Here is a 19594-nt window from a genome sequence, read left to right on the forward strand (position 1 = left end):
GATAATGAGTGGATTACCTGAGCTATGGAGTAGTCAGAAGAATTAGCAGCCTGTAGTCCCTCGTTTCCACTAATGCCAACACCAACATGTGCAGTCTGGATCATGCCCACGTCATTGGCTCCATCACCGATGGCCAGTGTGATCACCTTTACTTGCTTCTTCACCATCTCAACTACTTCAGATTTCTGAAGGGGGGACACTCTACAAAGAAGATTTGTCGTGGCATACAACAGGCAAAACTGGAGCTCCGATTGGCTGAAAGAGCCGCCAAAGTATATAATATCACACAACAAACCCTTCACTCAGCATCCTTTACATCGGTCCAAACTATAACCAAGGACCCCTGCAAATGATGCCAAATTGATTTATTAAGCAGTGGAAGTACAACAAACATAAAAGCAATGATATCAATTGACATTAGTGAACTTGAAACTTAAAAAATGACAACTCACCTGCAGCAGATCACAGCTTTGCAAGACAGTGCAAGATCCAGGAAGTACTGTCTTATTCCAAATGTCAAGGCATATTTCAGCGATTTACCGTCTATGATGAGAGCATAGTCATTCTCCTTATGCAAAGCATCGCCCAGTGCAGCACAGTGGCGGCTCAGGGTTTCCCTTGATCCCTGGAAATGAAATGATAAAGTCAACAATGAAAATGACCGAGTAGAAACAGTGACTCCTGCACTGAGTTCATCTGCTGTTTAATGCTATGTAAGGCTTGTCATTTCAACTTATACCATAGTGTGTTTTGTAAAATGGAGAGAAGGATGCAGACAGGTTTTCTTTATTTTCTTTGAGACCAGGTATAAAATGGATAATGCTTTCTTTGACGCTGAATGTTGCCTTGCTTTTTTACTGAATTCCCCCAAGCTTTCTGAACACATTCCATCTTGGACCTGAAACAAGGTCAACATTGGATTTAAAATGGAATATTTGTTTCATGCTTTTTAAAAATTCATTTTCATACAGAGCTACACTTATGCAGTAGAATGAATTATGTTGTGGGCTTGATGCATACGTTTGTTTATTGTCTGTAATGAAAAACTCACAAAGATGTTTACTGAACTTAAAAACAAAACAAAACATGAAGCAATCTTATTTACCAAAATATATATTAACAAACAGACACACAAGTTTTTTTTAATGCCTGACATTAAGCCTACTGAAGAAACAAGCCTATTGATAAAAAAAAAAAAAAAAAAAAAAAAATGTACATAACTTGACAAGTGTTTTTAATATTTAAAAGTAAATATCTAGACTGGTAGACCCTCCAAGTCGGTAATTATAAGTCATTTGAGACAATTTTGGGTATTACTCTCCCGCAACGATCAGTAATGACTTGTAACTACTTCCTTGTCAGATCATTTTAAGGATATGCCATCACAATGCTGTAGTTATTGAAATATGAAATGGCTTAAAATGCAACTGTAAACTGCATTGCACAGTTTACAGAAATGTCTATCAAAGCAAGATAGCTGATGGTGGAATTGACTTCTTATGGAAAAAGGACATATTGGCAGCCAGTGAAGTACATGTTCTCACAAACACCTTCTATGTCCTTTATAAGCAAATGTACTACAAAGATAATGTAGTACGACTGTTGCGTGTTCTTTACCTGCCGTTAATTTAAAAAGCGTTGAACCTACCTCCCAGTCTAGGTCACTAGATGTTAATTATGTAAAACCAGTATTGATGTATTCATGAACTCAATGTCAGGTGTAAGATGAATAGCACTAGTTGCTATTTTTATTTTAGATTAAGTGCTTTTTAAATTAGCTATATTAAGCATATGTGCCATTTGTTTAACTGCAGTAATAGGAATAATTTGGTAGCCTTTATTGCATTTATATTTCTGCAGAGGTCAACATCTCATACAAAATTACAACCAAACAAAAACCAAACTTTAAGCCTCCTTTGATTAAGTTCACTAGATCCGGTTAAATACTCACACTAAAACAAACTCACAAAAATACACTGGTATGTTACAGGCGTAATAACTATTTATTTAATTACTGATGACACAAAGCAAACCTCAGCACACTATTTTTAAGACAGGATGGAAATGCCACTCCTGGTTACCTGACATCAAATGCTGTATATGAGCCAGATGATAAATTGTATGATCAAATGTTTATTACAGCTGCGTAATGGCTTAACTTTGCAAGAGTCTGTGTTCAAGAGATGTGATATTTCACATAGACCTTAGTTATGTTTGGCATGAAAACGTGGCTATTCATCTGTGCCAAGAAGCTTACCAAATGTAAATCAGACATGAAGACAACTGCAAGCATCTGAATCATCTGCTGGAGTTTCAAAAACAAAACTGCACATCTGTCTAATATGGTTTTACATCAGACTAAGTGGATTGTGTATAAGAGACCTTCCAATGTTCCTTATTATAAAATGAATGTGCCCTAGTAGTTCCATTTACTTATGCTTACAGTGCCATGAAAAATTCTTCACATGCTTGATCATTGATCACATTCTACTGCCTAAAAAATACAATTCAAACGCACTAAAGTAGGAGTTTGTTTCACTGATCTGCACAACATCACCTACACTTTCAACATGAAAGAACAATTATAGAAATATTCAAAAAATAATTAAAATAAAAAAAAAAGTCTTGATTGCATAAGTCTTCACACCCCTTGACTCAATTTTTTGTGCAAGCCCCTTTTGCAGCAATAACAGCGATGAATCGTTTTGGATAAGTGTCTACCATCTTAGCACAGCGGGATGGTACAGTTTTTGCCCATTCTTCTTGGCAGAATAGCTCAAGCTCTTTAAAGTTGGCTAGGGATTGTCTGTGGACTGCAGTCTTCAAGTCTTGCCACAGATTTTCTATAGGATTCGGGTCTGGGCTTTGACTAGGCCACTCGAGGACATTCGCTTTCTTCTTGCTGAGCCACTCCATTGTTGCTTTTGCTTTGTGCTTAGGATCATTGTCCTGCTGAAAGGTGAATCTTCTCCCCAGTCCCAGGTCTCTGGCAGACTGGAACAGGTTTTCCTCCAGGATCTGCCTGTACTTTGCACAATCCATCTTTCCCTCGATCTTCACAAGCTTCCCTGCCCCTGCTGCAAAACATAATGCTGCCACTACCATGCTTTACTGTAGGGATGGTGTTAGCAGGGTGATGTGCTGTGTTTGGTTTACGCCACACATTGAGACTAAAAAGTTCCACTTTGGTCTCATCAGAACACAAAACCTTCTCCCACATGCGTGCGGTGTCCCCTAAGTGTTTCTTTGCAAATGCTATGTGGCACATCATATGGATTTTTTTCCTCAGTGGCTTCCTTCTTGCCACCCTCCCATAAAGGCCATGTTTGTGGAGTACTCTTGAAATTGTTGAACAGTCAACATTTTCCCCAATCTCAGCCAGAGATCTCTGTAGTTCTTTTAAAGTAATCTTACGCCTCACAGTGACCTCCCTCAGCAGTTTCCTTAAGCCACGGCTACTGACTTTGGAGGGACAGCTGATCAAGGCAGTGTCATGGTGGTGCCAAACTGTTTCCACTTTACAATGATGGACCTGACAGTGCCCCAAGGGATATTCAAAGACATCGAAAGTACATGAGCTAATTTGGGTAGGACAAAGGGTGTGAAGACTTATGCAATCAAGACTTTTAGTTTTTTTTATTTTTAATTACTTTTGGAATATTTCTATAATTGTTCTTTCATGTTGAAAGTGTAGGTGATGTAGATCAATGAAACAAACTCTTACTTTAATGCATTTTGAACCAGAGCAGCCGCCAAACAGCTGTGTGTGCAGGCTTCTATCTCTAACTGTATGGAGCCTACAGGACCCTTCACTCTCAGGCATAACAAACTGCTGAAACTCAAGCTAAAGGAAATATCTGAAATGCATAGCTTTAGATTTCACAGACCTGCTGGGGTGGGGGGGGGCAGAGAGAGAGAGAGAGAGAGAGAGAGAGAGAGAGAGAGAGAGAGAGAGAGAGAGAGAGAGGAATATTGTGTCGTTGCTGAAAAATCACCAGGAAACGTAGAGCAGCTGTAAGCAGTTACCTCTACATTTGAACGTATGTAGGTTGCACCAAAACAGTAAATACCTTTAACCTTATGGGGTCTGTTTGAGTACAAAAGGCCCAGATTTTAAGCCATCAAAAATGTTTAACAGACGCATTTGATAAGTTTTTATACCAAACTCATTTAAACGGTTAAAAAAATTGCTTTTTTATTATATTATATATATATATATAAACGTATATTATATATATATATATATATATATATATATATATATATATATATATATATATATATATATATATATATATATATATATATATATATATATATATATATATATATATATATAGTGGATTATATAGCTAGATAGCAAAACATACTGTATTATTTTTTAGCGTGGTTATCTTTTTCCTTTGACAGAATCACTCTGTGCATGTCAGCAGGAGGAAATTAGTAGGCGGAAGAAGTGCTGACTTTAGCACAAATCCATAAACTAACAATACTGAGCTGACCATCCTAAGCTCCAACAGACCGCTGAAGAAATACTTTTTTCTGGGTGTGGGGCTATTCACTTTTTATAATGCTACAAATTACATTTCTTGAAAGCTTGCGTGCTATTCTGCCTCAGCGTTTTGTATGACATTGCTCAATTTCCACAACTCAAAAAAACAAGAACTTGCAGCAGGAAAACTGATTCTGTTGCCAAAGTATTTTGCCACTAATGATGATTTCTGCAGCTTTAGACAGAAGAACATGCCATGTTTGATTATTTTGTGTGCAGCATCACTCTTGAAACTAATCTATGCAACGTGGCCTGAATCTCCATGTGTGACACACAGCTGGAATTTGCAAAAAACGTCAAAATAATATGATGCTAAAATATCTTCATATGAATAGTACAATCTAACAATATAATACATCTTCAGAACTTGAATTAAAAACAAAAGTTTCCATAGCTATGATGCACAGTGTAGACAGTTAATGTAGATAAGCACTGGATGTTTATTTTTGAAAACAGACACTTACAAACAATTATACAAATTCAAATAAATGAACATCTGCAACCAATTTGTTTAATAAGGGTCCACCTAAACCTCAATGTAAAAAGATTAAAAAGCTTAAAATACAAAACGGTTCTTTCAAACTTTGTTAATCAACAATTTACACACATCTGTTTATTATGGGTAAAACCACAGCACCATGCCAATTATTGCCAGGCTAATTCTCTTCACTCATCAGTCCAGAAACATAATGTTTATCTTTGGCTGCTTTGCTGTCACACAACATCAAGCAAATCAGCCAGTGAATTTTTTTGGCCTGTTAACAAAAAAAAAAAAAAAAAAAGCAAGCAAACCCTTGATCTACCCCAATGACTGAAATTCATTACAGTGAAAGGCAGCTACTTTCTCTATCAGTATCTACTTAAAGTGCCTGTAGAAAGATTACACCCCTTTTCAACATTTTCACCTTTTGTTGCATTATAGGCTGGAATTAAAAAAATGCATTAAAATTTTTTTTTTTTTTTCATTTATCTACACAACCTACCCCACAACTTCCAAGTGAAAAAAAAATTCTATAAATTTGTAGAAAATTAATAAAAAAATAAAAACTGAAATAGCTTGGTTGGATAATGGTCCACCCCCCTTGTAATAGCAGTCCTAAATTAGCTCAGGTGTAACCAATCACCTTCAAAATCACACACCAAGATAAGTGGCCTCCACCTGTGTTAAATTGTAGTGATTCACTTGATTTCAAGATAAATTCAGCAGTTCCTGTAGGTTCCCTCTGCTAGGTAGTGTATTTCAAAGCAAAGACTTAACCATGAGCACCTAGCTGCTTTCAAAAGAACTCCGGGACAAAGTTGTTGAAAGGCACAGATCAGGGGATGGGTATAAAAAAATATCAAAGGCCTTGAATATCCCTTGGAGCACGGTCAAGACAATTATTAAGAAGTGGAAGGTGTATGGCACCACCAAGACCCTGCCTAGATCAGGCCGTCCCTCCAAACTGGATGACCAAGCAAGAAGGAGACTGATTAGAGAGGCTACCAAGTGGCCAATGGCAACTTTGCAAGAGCTACAGGCTTTTATGGCCAAGACTGGTCAAAGTGTGCATGTGACAACAACATCCCAAGCACTCAACAAATCCGGCCTGTAAGGTAGGGTGGCAAGAAGAAAGCCATTACTCAAGAAAGCCCAGCTTGAATCCTGTTTGAAGTACGCAAAAAAACACTTAGGAGATTCTGCAGCCATGTGGCAAAAAGTTTTGTGATCTCACAAAACTAAAGTAGAACTTTTTGGCCTAAATGCAAAGCGTTATATTTGGTGCAAACCCAACACAGCGCATCACCCAAAGAACAACATCCCTACCGTGAAGCATGGTGGTGGCATAATCATGTTATGGGGATGTTTCTCACTGGGGCACTTGTCAGGATAGAAGGGAAAATTAATGGAGCAAAGTACAGAGAAGTCCTTGAGGAAAACCATCGTGCTACACAGAGACATATCCCAATCGGTAATGGATAACATTTCATACTTGAAAGAGAACTACAAGACAAAAAGATAAAAAGATAAAATCCCAGATGACCTACTTTCAGTAAATTTAGTGAATAACTTAATTGCTTCACAATTATAGATTTTTATAAACAGTTCCCATTATAAAAATGCAATTAGAAAATGATAGCCCAGCAAACTTCTCTTTGGGCCAAAATGTCAAAGGTTCAAATCATAGCTGTAGATGTTAGGTTAAGCCTGTTTTACAGATGTTAAAGACCTTGAGCCTCCTATCAAAGAAGACTCCTCAATGAAGTAGCTCAGCACGGGCTCCTGAGTAGCACATCCAGTAATGGCGCTCTGCATGGAGTGCAGGATGTGCCCTATAGCCTGGAGACTGCTGGTTATGTCATTTGCAGACCGTGACCAGAGGGCGCCGCACAATTGGTTGATCACCGCCCAGGCAGGGAGGGCTCAGGTCAGCAGGTTAATCCTTGGTTCACCGCGCACCAGCGACTCCTGTGGCCGGCAGGTCGCCTGCAGGTCTGTCATTCAGATTTGTGTTGCACTATAGGTCTGATGGCTTTGCTGTGGACCTGCAGTGCGAACAAAGATGGCTTGGCAAGGCACGTTTCGGAGGACGCGCTTGTCTGCTGTTGTTTCAAAAAAATATATAAATACTGGGAGATCAAGTCGGATGCATTGTGTGAATCATGGGTGTCTTTATCAACACCTTTAAGATGAACCGACATGCACAAAATTTGGATTGTAGAGGTGTTGTATAGGGTACTTTTTAAAGAATGTATTCATACATATTTCAAAAGGCATAGATATCTCTTTTTGTGCCATTAGCTTGCAGGCGTGCACATATGCCATGGCAATGTGCTGCTGTGCACTGAACATAGCAATGAAAACCTCAACAGCATCTGCACATACTTCACTATTAACAACTTCTGCTGTGAATCACAGCCCTCTGCCTAGGAGTTTTTAGTCTTACTTCCAACTAAACACTGTTAATCTCAGCCCAGCTCCTATATTAAAAGACCACAGCTCCATTTAAAGAGCTGCTGACCTCACACACAGTTCAGTGTTAAATAGTTTTTAATGTGTTCTCAAGTCTCACGGCAGAGCTTGTATTCTGTTTCACAGCCCGTAAAGATCTCATTTCACTTGCATTTCCAGAATTGTTGACCCAAGTACCTTTGTCAGAGTACCCCAAGAGGTCTGACTTCTGTACCCCAGAATGCCCCCATCCCTAGAAATGCAACTGCTCAGAAGTGCATGAACACCTTTAACTACAGCTACATCAATAAGAGGTTTTAATGCCCCGTTTAATGTAATTCAATACTTGTAAAGCTATCACATTTTGCTTTCTTTCTTTCTTTCTTTCTTTCTTGGGACATCTAATATTTTGGGACACCTAATATTTGCTAAGTCTGTATCTATGTTAAGCTTCTGTGGCAGGGCAGGAGCCCTGCACATGAATGTTTTTTTTTGTGTAAATGTATATTGTAAATAATGTGTATTTATTGTAATTCTTGTAATTAGTTAATGAAGTACCTGACACTTCTGGGAAAGCCTGCCTGCTGTGTGTGATTACCAACTGTGGAATCTAATCAGCATGTAGGTGAGTTCCAGGTATAAAGAGGTTCAGTTTATTTACCTCAGGACTGCTGCAAAGCAAATGACAGCAGGCTGAACATCGTCGACGCTACCCGGACAAAGAGACCTAAAGACCTTGCTGTAACCCTCTGATCACCGTGAGAGTGACCTGGGATCAGAACGTAAAGAAACCGAAACTGCCAACGGCCAGGCAAGTAGCTGGAGTTGAGATTTGTTTAGTATTGAACAAAGAAGATCAATTACGGAGAGCGAGAGGTGAATAAGAGGGACCTCCCATGTATTAGCACATGCAGTTTTCACAACACCTTTTATTTTATAGTTTTTGTACAGTTTTTTATTTTGCCTTTTGTACGCCGGGCCGTATGTCCTGTATGTTCTGGTTCCTGTATGTTCTGGTTCTGGTTATTGTATGCTCTGTCTATGTTTATTTTTTTTTGTAACAAATGTTTTTTTTTAAATTTTTATTGAGAAATAACAATACAGATACAAATAGAGAAAAAAAAGAGAAGAAATGAGATCCCCATTTTCTTTTTTACCCCCTCCCTCCCTTCCTCCTTCTCCTTCCATCCCACTACCCCCCACAAGGACCCCAGAGATCTAAATGAGTCTGTATATAATAGAGGCTTAATAAGATCAACCATACATTTCCAGGCATTAATTGATATCTAAGGGAGCTAGGTCTCCATTCCAAATCGTACTAGTTGCTAAGGATTTATAGGCAGCTTTTAAAAGTTATACATATACAGAAGAAAACAGCTCCTTTGTTTTACCCCGTGGGGAAAAACAAAAAACTTTGTAGCCCCCCCAGGGAATCCCATAGGCATGCATTGCTGAACAAAGTCGAAGACAGAAGAAAAAGGAAGAGCCCGGTAAGTTATACAGTGATTGGGGGGGGGGGGGGGGGGAGCACTGAACTGAAAAAAACAACGTCCCTTCTACATTACATTTTTTTTTTTTTTTTTTTTTTTTTAGAATCTCCGATTATTTTACCTGTCCGACTTTGGAATGCACAATTATTACTATTGTTTCTCCTTCACTGTGGCGATTAACCAAACAGCCCAGGGACCCGAGGCTCAGCGGGCGTCCTCCGATCCCAGGGGCCAGTCGGCATCTTTTTACACCCAGGAACTTGAAAGCGAATGTCCGCAGACCTGTAGGGGGCGCCACAGAGCGGTGAAGAGAAACCGTCTAAGCCGGATCCCACCTCCCCAACCCCGGGAGCACCAAAGCCAATGCGGCGCCCCCACGGAATCCCCAGTGAGGACCGGCTGCCTCGCACAACCAGGATTCAAACTTGCGATCTCTGGTTGTATGACTTGCCCTGCACATCGCACGGCAGTGCTTTTACCAGGTGAGCCATTCGGGGAACTTAAGTATATTAATTTTAATTATAGAGATGCGGGCCTGTAGCGAATTGGGAAATATTTTGTTTAAATTATTTAATACAGTAGAATGTAAGGATGGGTGCATGTTCTGTCTGTGTTTATATAAATAAAACCTGCATGCCTGCGGGGCATGTCAACTCGATCTTGATCTCCTGCCTGTGACTCAACAGTGAATGCACACACCTACATATGGCTGTGCCTATCCTGCATTGACTCAGCAGAACCAGGTGAAAATCAGCAGCCAAGTGAAGCGCTGCTGATGGAGTAATGGAGATGCGGGTTATAGTTGACATTCCCTACGGATTGTGGTGGGATCTACAATCCCTGAACTAATCTTCTCTGTTCAATACTGTGACAGAGATACAAGGTATCTGAGCAGGCTCGACGGTCGGTGGAAACCGGAAGTCGGCCACCTTGGGGGAGGCCCATATCTGCACGTACATGGAAAGACTCTATTGCGATCGGCTGCTAGGAGGCAGTGATTGGATAAGCCAGGGCACCGGGCTGATCGCGGGGAGGAGTTCTGGCAGTACAAAGGGGACGCAGATACCCTAGTACCGCCCTTATGTTGGAAGTGATTTAGTGACCGGAGCTTTGTGTTTGTGTCATTATAGCAGAGCAGGATTAAGGAGTTGGGAGCTTCCGCCACTGAGCCAGCACATACCCCAGAGCATTACCTTCACTGACACTCATCGCCTTCCCCTGGGAGAAACGGAGTACGATTTCATGCACGGAGGATTGTGCTAGAGGAGTGTGGTTTTTGTTTGGGATTGTAAACCCCTTCGGGTTATAATTATTATTTAAAATACTGTTAACGATTTATAAAATAAACACAGACATTTTCACAGTACTACTGTCTGGACTTGCCTTATGTACCACACCACACGCATCCTTGTCACAAATACTAAATAAACCTTCACTCCGACTACTCGCCTGGCCGTCCGTGGTTTCGGTTTCTTTATGTTCTGATCCCGGGTCACTCTCATGGCGATCAGAGGATTACAGCAAGGACTTTAGGTCTTTTTGTCTGGGTAGCGTGGACGATGTTCAGCCTGCTTTCCTTGGCTTTGCATCAACCCTGAGGTGAATATACAGGACCTTTCTATACCTGAATCCCTGCTGGAACACACCTACCTGCTGATTAGATTCCACACCTGCTAATCACACACATCAGACAGACTCTTCCAGGAGCATCAGGTACTTCATTAATTAATTACAATAATTATAATAAACACACATTATTTAAACAAAAGTCCCTGTTCATGTGCCGGGCTCCTATTCAGTCTCCTATTAATCAGACGTCATGGGTCACAGAAGACAGGAGTTTATGAAAGCCCACTATTATTAAGTTAATATACATTTTTGGTACACATGTTTTAAGAAAAAAAGATACTTACATCAAGTGTGCCTTCGTTTATCACAATCAAACCCATGTTTTTCGTCAAAAGTTTGCAAGAGTGTCCTGTGTTAGCAATCATAAACAAATAACCACATTTATATATATATATATATATATATATATACACACACACACTTTTTAAATCAAACAAACAAAATCCAATCCGATAATGAAAATGCACATGGCAAGTGCAATTTCTTCTGCCTTTCCATAATTTATAATAAACAATGTTTTATTAGCAGGCTAACACCATTATATCTGACAGGTATTAGTATTTACTACTTACAGCCAAAACCAACAACCAAAGCTGGCTTCATGATTTACTTAATTTACGTATGTGAAAATATCAACTGCTAACAGCGTGCTTTCATTAGAAACATGCCGTTTTTTAAATCAAAATTCTCTCTAATAAGAACTTGCAGTAGGATAATTTTGTTTTGTATGTTTTGTACAGCAAAGATGGTATCAGTGTTAGGAAGAAAGAAATCGGCATAAAATAAAAGGCCCAATGTTCAAGGGAATACAATCTCTTCCCATAGCATAAAGACATTTTACACCAGCCAAACCAGCATTGTGGACTACAAAAAACGTATCACAAGACTCAAACACATTTATTCATTTAATTTAACACATTCTTTGGAACTAGTATTTAGCATTTTTATAGTTTTGTTTTCATACAGAAAAGTCTGATTATATCTCCTTCGATCTTGATTTACTATTTTAGTTTTTTAGACAATTTAGAACAGTTTGTGTGAACTCTATGGAATTACAGATGTTGCCCTGCCAAAACTTTGGAAAAAGAAAAATCTGTATTATAAAATAGATTCATAGATAGGAAACTTAGCGTGGTACAATTGTGCACACAGTGACTATAGGGGATACAGAATATGCAGCAAATGGGGATGTACTAATAAATTCTTACTTTTTCTCCTTTGTTTAAACAATAATCTGTTTATAACCCATTTTTATATATAAAGAAACCACACAAACACAGAAGAAAGGAGTTAAGAGTATGTTGCTGAAACTGACAGCTTAATGAATACCAGCAACACCTGGGACCAGAGACAACCTCAGTGTGTGTTCTGACCTGGTTTCCATTTATGAATCTAAACACTTTGCTCATGTATTTTAGTGGATAAAACTCAACTGTGCAGCAGCTAGCATGCAAAAAAAAAGAAAAAAAGAAAAAGAAAACCAAAAAAAAACAACATCTTAGAGACAGCCCTACCTATGTTTACTGCAGTTTCCTGCTTGTCCCCGGTTAGAATCCAGATCTTAATGTCTGCTTTCATCAGAGTTTCTATGGTTTCAGGCACTTTGTCCTGCAGCTTATCTTCAATGGCTGTGGCTCCAAGCAACTGTAGATTCTGGGGATAAATAAATAAATAGTGTATTAACAGGCCCATGTAATCATTGAGTACGGTTCTCAAAAATATGTGGCAAAGTGATCAGAATGAGAAACTTCAACTGATTAGAAAGTCTTTACAAATAATAAAACAAATGCACCTGAAATGTGAAGTCCTATTCACCACAGTCTGAAAAGGAAAACTTTCCAAAAAATGTGCACAATGGTAAAATGCCACAGTTCTTGCTGTATGTTATGAAGAAGCCAAAACTAGTATCTGCTGTTTTAACTTGTTGGAAGTACAAAACTCCAAACATACTTGTATTACTGTGGTTTATTATTTCCATATTTAAGCAGAAATTTTCCTATTTTCAATAGCTCAGCAGTGTTTTTAATTAAAGAAGGTAAAAATGGCAGACCGAAGGAAAAATAGAAACTAAATGCAGATCATTACTGCCACCTGCAGGACAGAAGAAAAACATATCAAAGCGGACATGAATGTGTTCCTAGTGTGATCAATTAACTGCCTGGAATATGGAAGCTAGCTACAGCTACATAACGCAGAGGAGCAATAACTACTGGCTTTCAGTCAGCAAGTAATTCAAATTCATTAGAGGCTGCTGAACCACTAAAATAAAAAGATAAGTCTCCATGGAGGGTTATACAAGTGTGCACATTAAAAGTATATATAGCTTTTAAAAACTATTTAAATAAACAGTCTGCTTAATGATAAAATACTGAAGCAGCAAGTAAATCTCACTATTACAGCAACAGAACGGCGAACTCCATTCCGATGGCTGCAAACATAATTGACATGGGGTCCCTGGTGATTCAGCAGGGGCACTACCACAGGGGGAGTAAAATTGATCATTTATGATTTTAATTGCTTTTTAAATAAATAACTAATGTAATGTAATTAGTATATACACACACACATATATGTACTGTATGGGATGTTACATAGTCTGTTTTATACTTGCCAATTTGCTTGCCATGGTAATGGTTGCTGTGACCTTTTTGTTTCATACAGTACTGATGTTGCCAGTAATACTGACTTAACATAGAGAAGCAGGGTGATATACAATTGATCTGTTGGTTGTTTCAGTTGAGTGTCATTTCAATGAGTCAGTCAGCTAGGTAACTCCAAAAATACATGATGAATTGTGGTATTTCAGTACATTTATCATCTTCTTAATTAACTGGGTTACATTGAATGTAAAATAAGCAACCAATGAAAAGTTACAGAATTTACATACACTGTAGCTAAATGAAAAAATTGAAGGTCCATAAATTTTTTTTTAAAAAAGTGGTTTGTGTGGGTGTGTGGGGGGTGGGGGGGGGGGGGGGGGGGGGGGGGGGGGGGGGGGGGGGGGGGGGGGTGGGGGGGGGGGGGGGGGGGGGGGGGGGGGGGGGGGGGGGAGGGGGGGGGGGGGGGGGGGGGTGGGGGGGGGGGGGGGGGGGGGGGGGGGGGGGGGGGGGGGGGGGGGGGGGTGGGGGGGGGGGGGGGGGGGGGGGGGGGGGGGGGGGGGGGGGGGGGGGGGGGGGGTGGGGGGTGGGGGTGCAATGCAGATTGGTAATAATTTTTTTAAATTTTTCTGCAGGTAAAAATTAACTACACTCCAAACTTGCAATGAACTCGTAATCGCCCTATTAAGAACCATGTTTCGCCAATTATGTTTAGTATTTTCGTTCATCCCCAATTTGATTATACCCAGTTGTTGTGTTTTACTGAACTGTAGAATCTCAGGACATATCCAGAGATGCAAAGGGCTGGCTATCCTTAAGAGTGAGTTTTACAGCCCCAAAGAGTGAGATTCCAGGTCAAAGAGTACGTTTTCAGGTCAAAAAGTGAGACTCCAACTCAAAGAGAGAGACTTTCCAGGCGTGGTGTTCGGTCATTGCTTAAGGCAGAGACTCTCATCTTTGGTCTTTGGCGAGGTTTTTAATCCAACTAGTACTTAATATTTTGTTTTAAAATGTACACTGTTTAATATTGCATATGAAACAAACTAATTCATACTAAAGTCTAGGGCATGTGAGTATTCTCTATGCAATACAAACCACTGGATTTTAATACAAACAATTACTTGTTGGTTGGAACAAAAACCTGGATGATTGGAGATCCCTGAGGATCAGAGTTAATAACCCCTGGTTTAGGCACACGGTCAGTGGACAGAATGAGAGAAATATTAAAAAATAAACTGTTTTTATATAAACCTGACAAAAAAGAACACTGTTTTATCAATACAACAATATGTTTATTTTGCATATCACTTTGTCACTGTGATCACCATTTTGAAAAACACTTTACAGTACAAATATTATTTGGTTTAGAGTTCACACACGAGGTATTTTATAATGTGATACTTTGTACTGTGATATTTTGTTAAGTTGCCTAAGGGAATCTACTAAGAAATAATAAAAAATAAATACATAAATAAATAATAATAATAATAATAATAATAATAATAATTAATAATAATAATAATAATAATAACAACAATAATAATAATAAATCTACCCCGATGCACTATACTTACCTGACCTAAGCATCATGTTGCTGGATCCTCAGCTGATGCACTATCCTTGCACTATTGCACTATTAATATATCATTGTAAATATAACTTGTTGTAATCCTAAACTTTTGCATCCTAGCTCATATTGTATTTTAGTAGTATTACTTGCACTTACTGTAAACTATACTGCACTTAAATATTAATCTTGCATTGTAACCATGTACAGTTCTTCCCTGTAACAGCTGCAAGTCGCCTTGGATAAAGGCATCTGCCAAATAAATACATTAATAATAATAATAATAATAATAATAATAATAAATAATAATAATAATATGACAAGTGTCAGTCAGAATACAATAATAAGATTCTACTGCTGCTAACCCTAACCCTAACACGAGCCCGCTGCCTTTTTTCTGCCTCCCCATTTTTTTGGCCACCAGCCATCACTGGTAACTATAGTTCTTCTCGAGCGGCCTTTAGTTTTCCACTATGAGCCGAGGTCTGTAGTCCATATTTGTTTCAGTCAAGTAAATTATAATCACTAATAAAGCTTTACTTGTAAATAGTACCTTTTTTTGGCATAGAATTGAATGTCTGAATTTCTCATTGCATCGTATTTATTTACATCGTCGAGATGGATTTATCTGGATTTTAGGAAGTCAGAAAACATTGAAAGTGAACTTTATATGATGATTTTAGTGTTTGCAGCAACTTTGTTTTGCAGTATATTTTGTAATTAATTTTCTGTTAAGTCACAAAATCAATGCCCAGATGCGGGTTTGTCTGGCATTTTGCTTTGTTGTGTGGGGAGAGGAGGACACTCAGCGTGATGATGTAATAAAGCGGTCTTGAAAGACAAAAATTTGAGCTCAGCTGAAAGCATAAGCACCACATTTAACCTCCAGCAAGGAACTAAATCCTTCAACACCAGGTGCCTTTCAAAAATTGTCCCGTGAGGAAGTGAGCTCCTTGGGAGATGGGTCAAATGCAGCCGTTCAAGGGCCAAACCCAGAGCTGGAGGCTTGATGGCTTAGGGTGCCACAGAGTGCCCCACGCCTGGCTGAGCAGGTCGTGATGCATCGGCAGTTCCCACGGCTGGACACTCAGGAGCTGCATCAGAGAGGAGAACCACTCTCCAGGGCCATAACAGGGCTATTGTCTGACCTTCTCCATGCACAGTGGGAGCAGCGCAAGCAGTGGAAACGCATACAGCAGACATGCGTGTGTGCAAATGAGTCTATCCCCAGAGGTCCCCCTTCTCTGGTTATGGCAAACCATAGAGGACAATGTGTCTACTCCCAAGAGGCAAAGAGGTTCATCTCGGCCCTCTCGAATCTCTCCAATGGAGGGCTGACTACTTTGGGATGGAGTCTCCACTCTGCACCGCTGGGGACCCATCTCGAAAGGAGATCCGCAGCCCAGTACCCTGCCGAGTTAAAACAACTCTAGGCAGACGATTACTCTCCCCACTGTGTCTTCTGACAGGGTGGCCAACATGAGCTCCGAGTCTAAGCGCACCCCCAGACAGGCGACTATCCGGGTAGGCGCTAGCAGACTGTTTGCATTGTTCACTTTCAAGTAGTTAGTTGTAGGTAGTTAGTGACAAGTTCTGTGTGCTTGTGTGCTTGTGCTGGAGACCCTGCGCAGAAGAGCCAGTGCATTGGTTTTATAGGGATGTGATATATATAAGGATGGGATATACATATATCTATCAGTGTTATTGGGACTGTTGTATTGGTTGTTATTTTAGTGCTCAATTAAAAAAAAAAAAACATCAGAACTCGCCTTCTCGATCAGCTCGTAGCTCTCTTCTAGTTTCAGCACCCTGTTCTGCAGAGCAGTAGATGCTCGGTGATACAGTTGTAACCATTCCTGGTAAGCAGCTTCAGATATGTCACAAACAGCATAGCACAAGGTTCTTAATCCTACGGAAGACAACCAGATAAACTGATTTATATGTTTTATTTTTATTTTCGTTTAGAGCTATGATGATTCTGAAGTCATTAAGCAATTCTCATTTGAATACAAAAACACGTAAGATTGAACATAATGCCAGGACAGACATGTTACACTGTTAAATTCACTCTAACTACCTGAGTATGACTTTACCTACCTTCTGTAGCAAACTGTTCCAAATGCTTTAAAGTAATTTCCTTATATCTGGACCCGTCTGCAAGACGATCGTAAATCACTGTATCCTGTAAAAGAAAGAATACAAGCAGAGGAAAGGCTCACTTTAGATACAAAAATCAAGACTGGCATACAGACAGATGGATGTACACACACAGGAGACAATACTCAATTTACTACAATTTCATTTAAATTTACCACAGTTTACTTAATTATGTGAAAGGTACCCCGCCATATTTAGAAATTTGATAAGCTCTAACTTACGTTTTGTTTAAACTAATCTGCTAAACAAGGTATTTTTTAGAACCAAGATAAATACATTTTGTTTGCCATCAGTGTGTTTTGCTGTCTGGAGGGACAAATTTGTTTCAAGTGCGTCAATGGAAAGAGTGATGTAGTAAACCATTGCACTGATCAAGAGGGAGCCTCTACAAAAATAATAGGATATACAGTATTATATAAGCTTTGTCAGCACAACTGTGGTGTCTTTCCTCTGATAAATTAATAGACTACAGCAGTGATTATTGATGGTGGCAATGTGTTTATTTTCAACATTCAAAAATACTATAGTAGAGTATATGTAAATTATGCCAATGTTTAGTTCTTTCTGTATACATAAAACAATTCAAGACGTTCTTTGAGATAGATGTTCAGTTGCTGTATGAAAGCCAGGTTTTTTAAGCATCGAACCTCGTGGCTCTTCAGCAGGCTAGGAAAGACAATGACAACAGTGCTATCTAGTGGATACATATAATATTCCTAAATGACACTTAATGCAATGAACTTACAGCTCCTTTGCAGTACAATCGTATTCTCCCTGCTGGTGTACGGATGATTACAGACATCCTTTTTCTAGTGCTGTAAATAAAGAAAAAAATATAAATACTAAATAAACCACAGGAGGAATATAAAAAAATATACAACTACCTGAAATAAAAGTTTGTCAAACATGGCAGCTGTGTGTTATTCTAATAGCGAAATTAAAATCTGCAGACCTATCGAGCTGATACCATTCACTGAACTCTCAATCAAAGGAAACAAAATGGATTTTCAACTGGCTGTTGACTCATGGATGTCTAAATAGTTTTCTTGATGTGATGCTAGAAACAAACATTGTGTTTCTGGGCTTTAAAAAAAAGCAATGCGGGGGCTGCCGCCCACACACAGAACTGGCACAACCTAATGTACCCTAAATGGCATTAGGAACCACTCTCTGCTCTGCACAATACTGATGGCTGTCAAACCTTTCAAAATCCTGCAGAACCACCAGCAGATACATTAACGTCAACAAGAAAATGCAAATAAATTATTCTGATGGATTGCTGTGTTGATTTTAAGCTTAGCTCCGTTTTATTAGTTTTCACTGCAATGTGTTCCTGTTCAGTGAACAACTGTTTCAGACAGAGGGCAGCTTCTATAATTATACTGACAAAGTCACCTTAAAGAGTTTTTAAACCTGCAGTTAATCTTTGTCAAAATCACTTAAAACTCCTGAGGCTGCACATCTGTCTCAATTTTTCATGAAAATCAATATCACAGAAAAACTGCAACGCTTTCCAAAAAAGTTAAATATTAGTAAGAAAATACAGCAATTAATTTCTCAATTTTGTAGATATTATAGACCATGTTTACAATATGAATCAGTACATTTACATGAGAAAGTGTTTTAATGTTTTCGGAAAACTGAATCAGAAAACTGATTTTCTTAAAACGTCACTTTTCTGTGTTTACATGATTAACGATAGAAATTTTTATTAGAATTCAACTGTATAAAGTGCCAATTCTTAAATTCAAAGATTACTATCCTATATCTCTTTTGAGATTCCCCAAAATGTGCACATACTGTTCTATATTACCAGTTCCTTTTGCAGACATTATTTTAAATTCTCACGTCATTTTGAAGATGGAAAACATTTGCTGCTTCACTATGGGCTATTAACAAATACATACGGACTTTAACAAATGTATTACTTTATCCCTAACTAGCCAAATGGATGCATGCAGACTGACTGCAGATTATTATTATTTTCTCTGTTTTCTAAAACCACGTGCAGCAGAAAAGGGTCTAAGTGTGCACACGCGCAGTATGCTATTTCAATAAGTTTTCCGAAACATGTTTACATGATATACATTTTGTTAGTTTTCTGAATTTATTCGGAAACTTCTAGGTGCTGTTTTCCGAAAACGGACTTTTAGAATATTCCGATACATTTTCCGAAAACTTTACATGACATTTGATATCGGAATTAGTTTTCCAAAAAATATCAGAATTTTTATGCTTATGTAAACGCACTTAGTATCTGATTCTACTGTATTTAATTTTGTATAGCTATAAACAAATATGCACTGTATAAACATATGTATTTAATCATATCAAATGTTCGATAATGTGCTACGTTACCTTGTGAATTCCAAAACATTCAACAGTTCATATCTCTCTTCTTGTCCAAGCTGTACAATAAAACACAACCTCTTAAAAACAGCAGAAACACAGCACAGAACCAGTTTGTATTATTTAGCACCCTCGCCGATATTCTTCATATAATGTATAGTGGCCAACTATTTCAATGCAATACATCAGATGTCCTGGAATAACACAGCTTATATATGGATATGATATTAAACCAACATATATATTTAGACAGTAATTGAAGAAGGATTCAACAGATACACAGCACCCGAGAAGGCAGTTGTTTTAATCTTATACTGTAGT

At 38.7% G+C, this 19594-nt stretch overlaps 1 protein-coding gene across 1 annotated transcript in view; it reads right to left on the reverse strand.

The window, feature by feature from the left end:
* LOC121324170 (phospholipid-transporting ATPase IA) overlaps window positions 1-19594 on the reverse strand; it is a 105486-nt gene that overhangs the window by 32984 nt on the left and 52908 nt on the right. The window contains exons 18-25 of the mRNA XM_041265718.1: window positions 19283-19332; window positions 17670-17739; window positions 16865-16949; window positions 16537-16676; window positions 12118-12256; window positions 10888-10952; window positions 453-625; window positions 18-201 (exon numbers count right to left, since the gene is read on the reverse strand). Coding sequence (XP_041121652.1) covers window positions 18-201; window positions 453-625; window positions 10888-10952; window positions 12118-12256; window positions 16537-16676; window positions 16865-16949; window positions 17670-17739; window positions 19283-19332 — 906 coding nt within the window. The remainder of the gene's footprint in view (window positions 1-17; window positions 202-452; window positions 626-10887; window positions 10953-12117; window positions 12257-16536; window positions 16677-16864; window positions 16950-17669; window positions 17740-19282; window positions 19333-19594) is intronic.

This window comes from Polyodon spathula, chromosome 1 (assembly GCF_017654505.1).
Source record: "Polyodon spathula isolate WHYD16114869_AA chromosome 1, ASM1765450v1, whole genome shotgun sequence".
NCBI classification, from domain to species: domain Eukaryota; kingdom Metazoa; phylum Chordata; class Actinopteri; order Acipenseriformes; family Polyodontidae; genus Polyodon; species Polyodon spathula.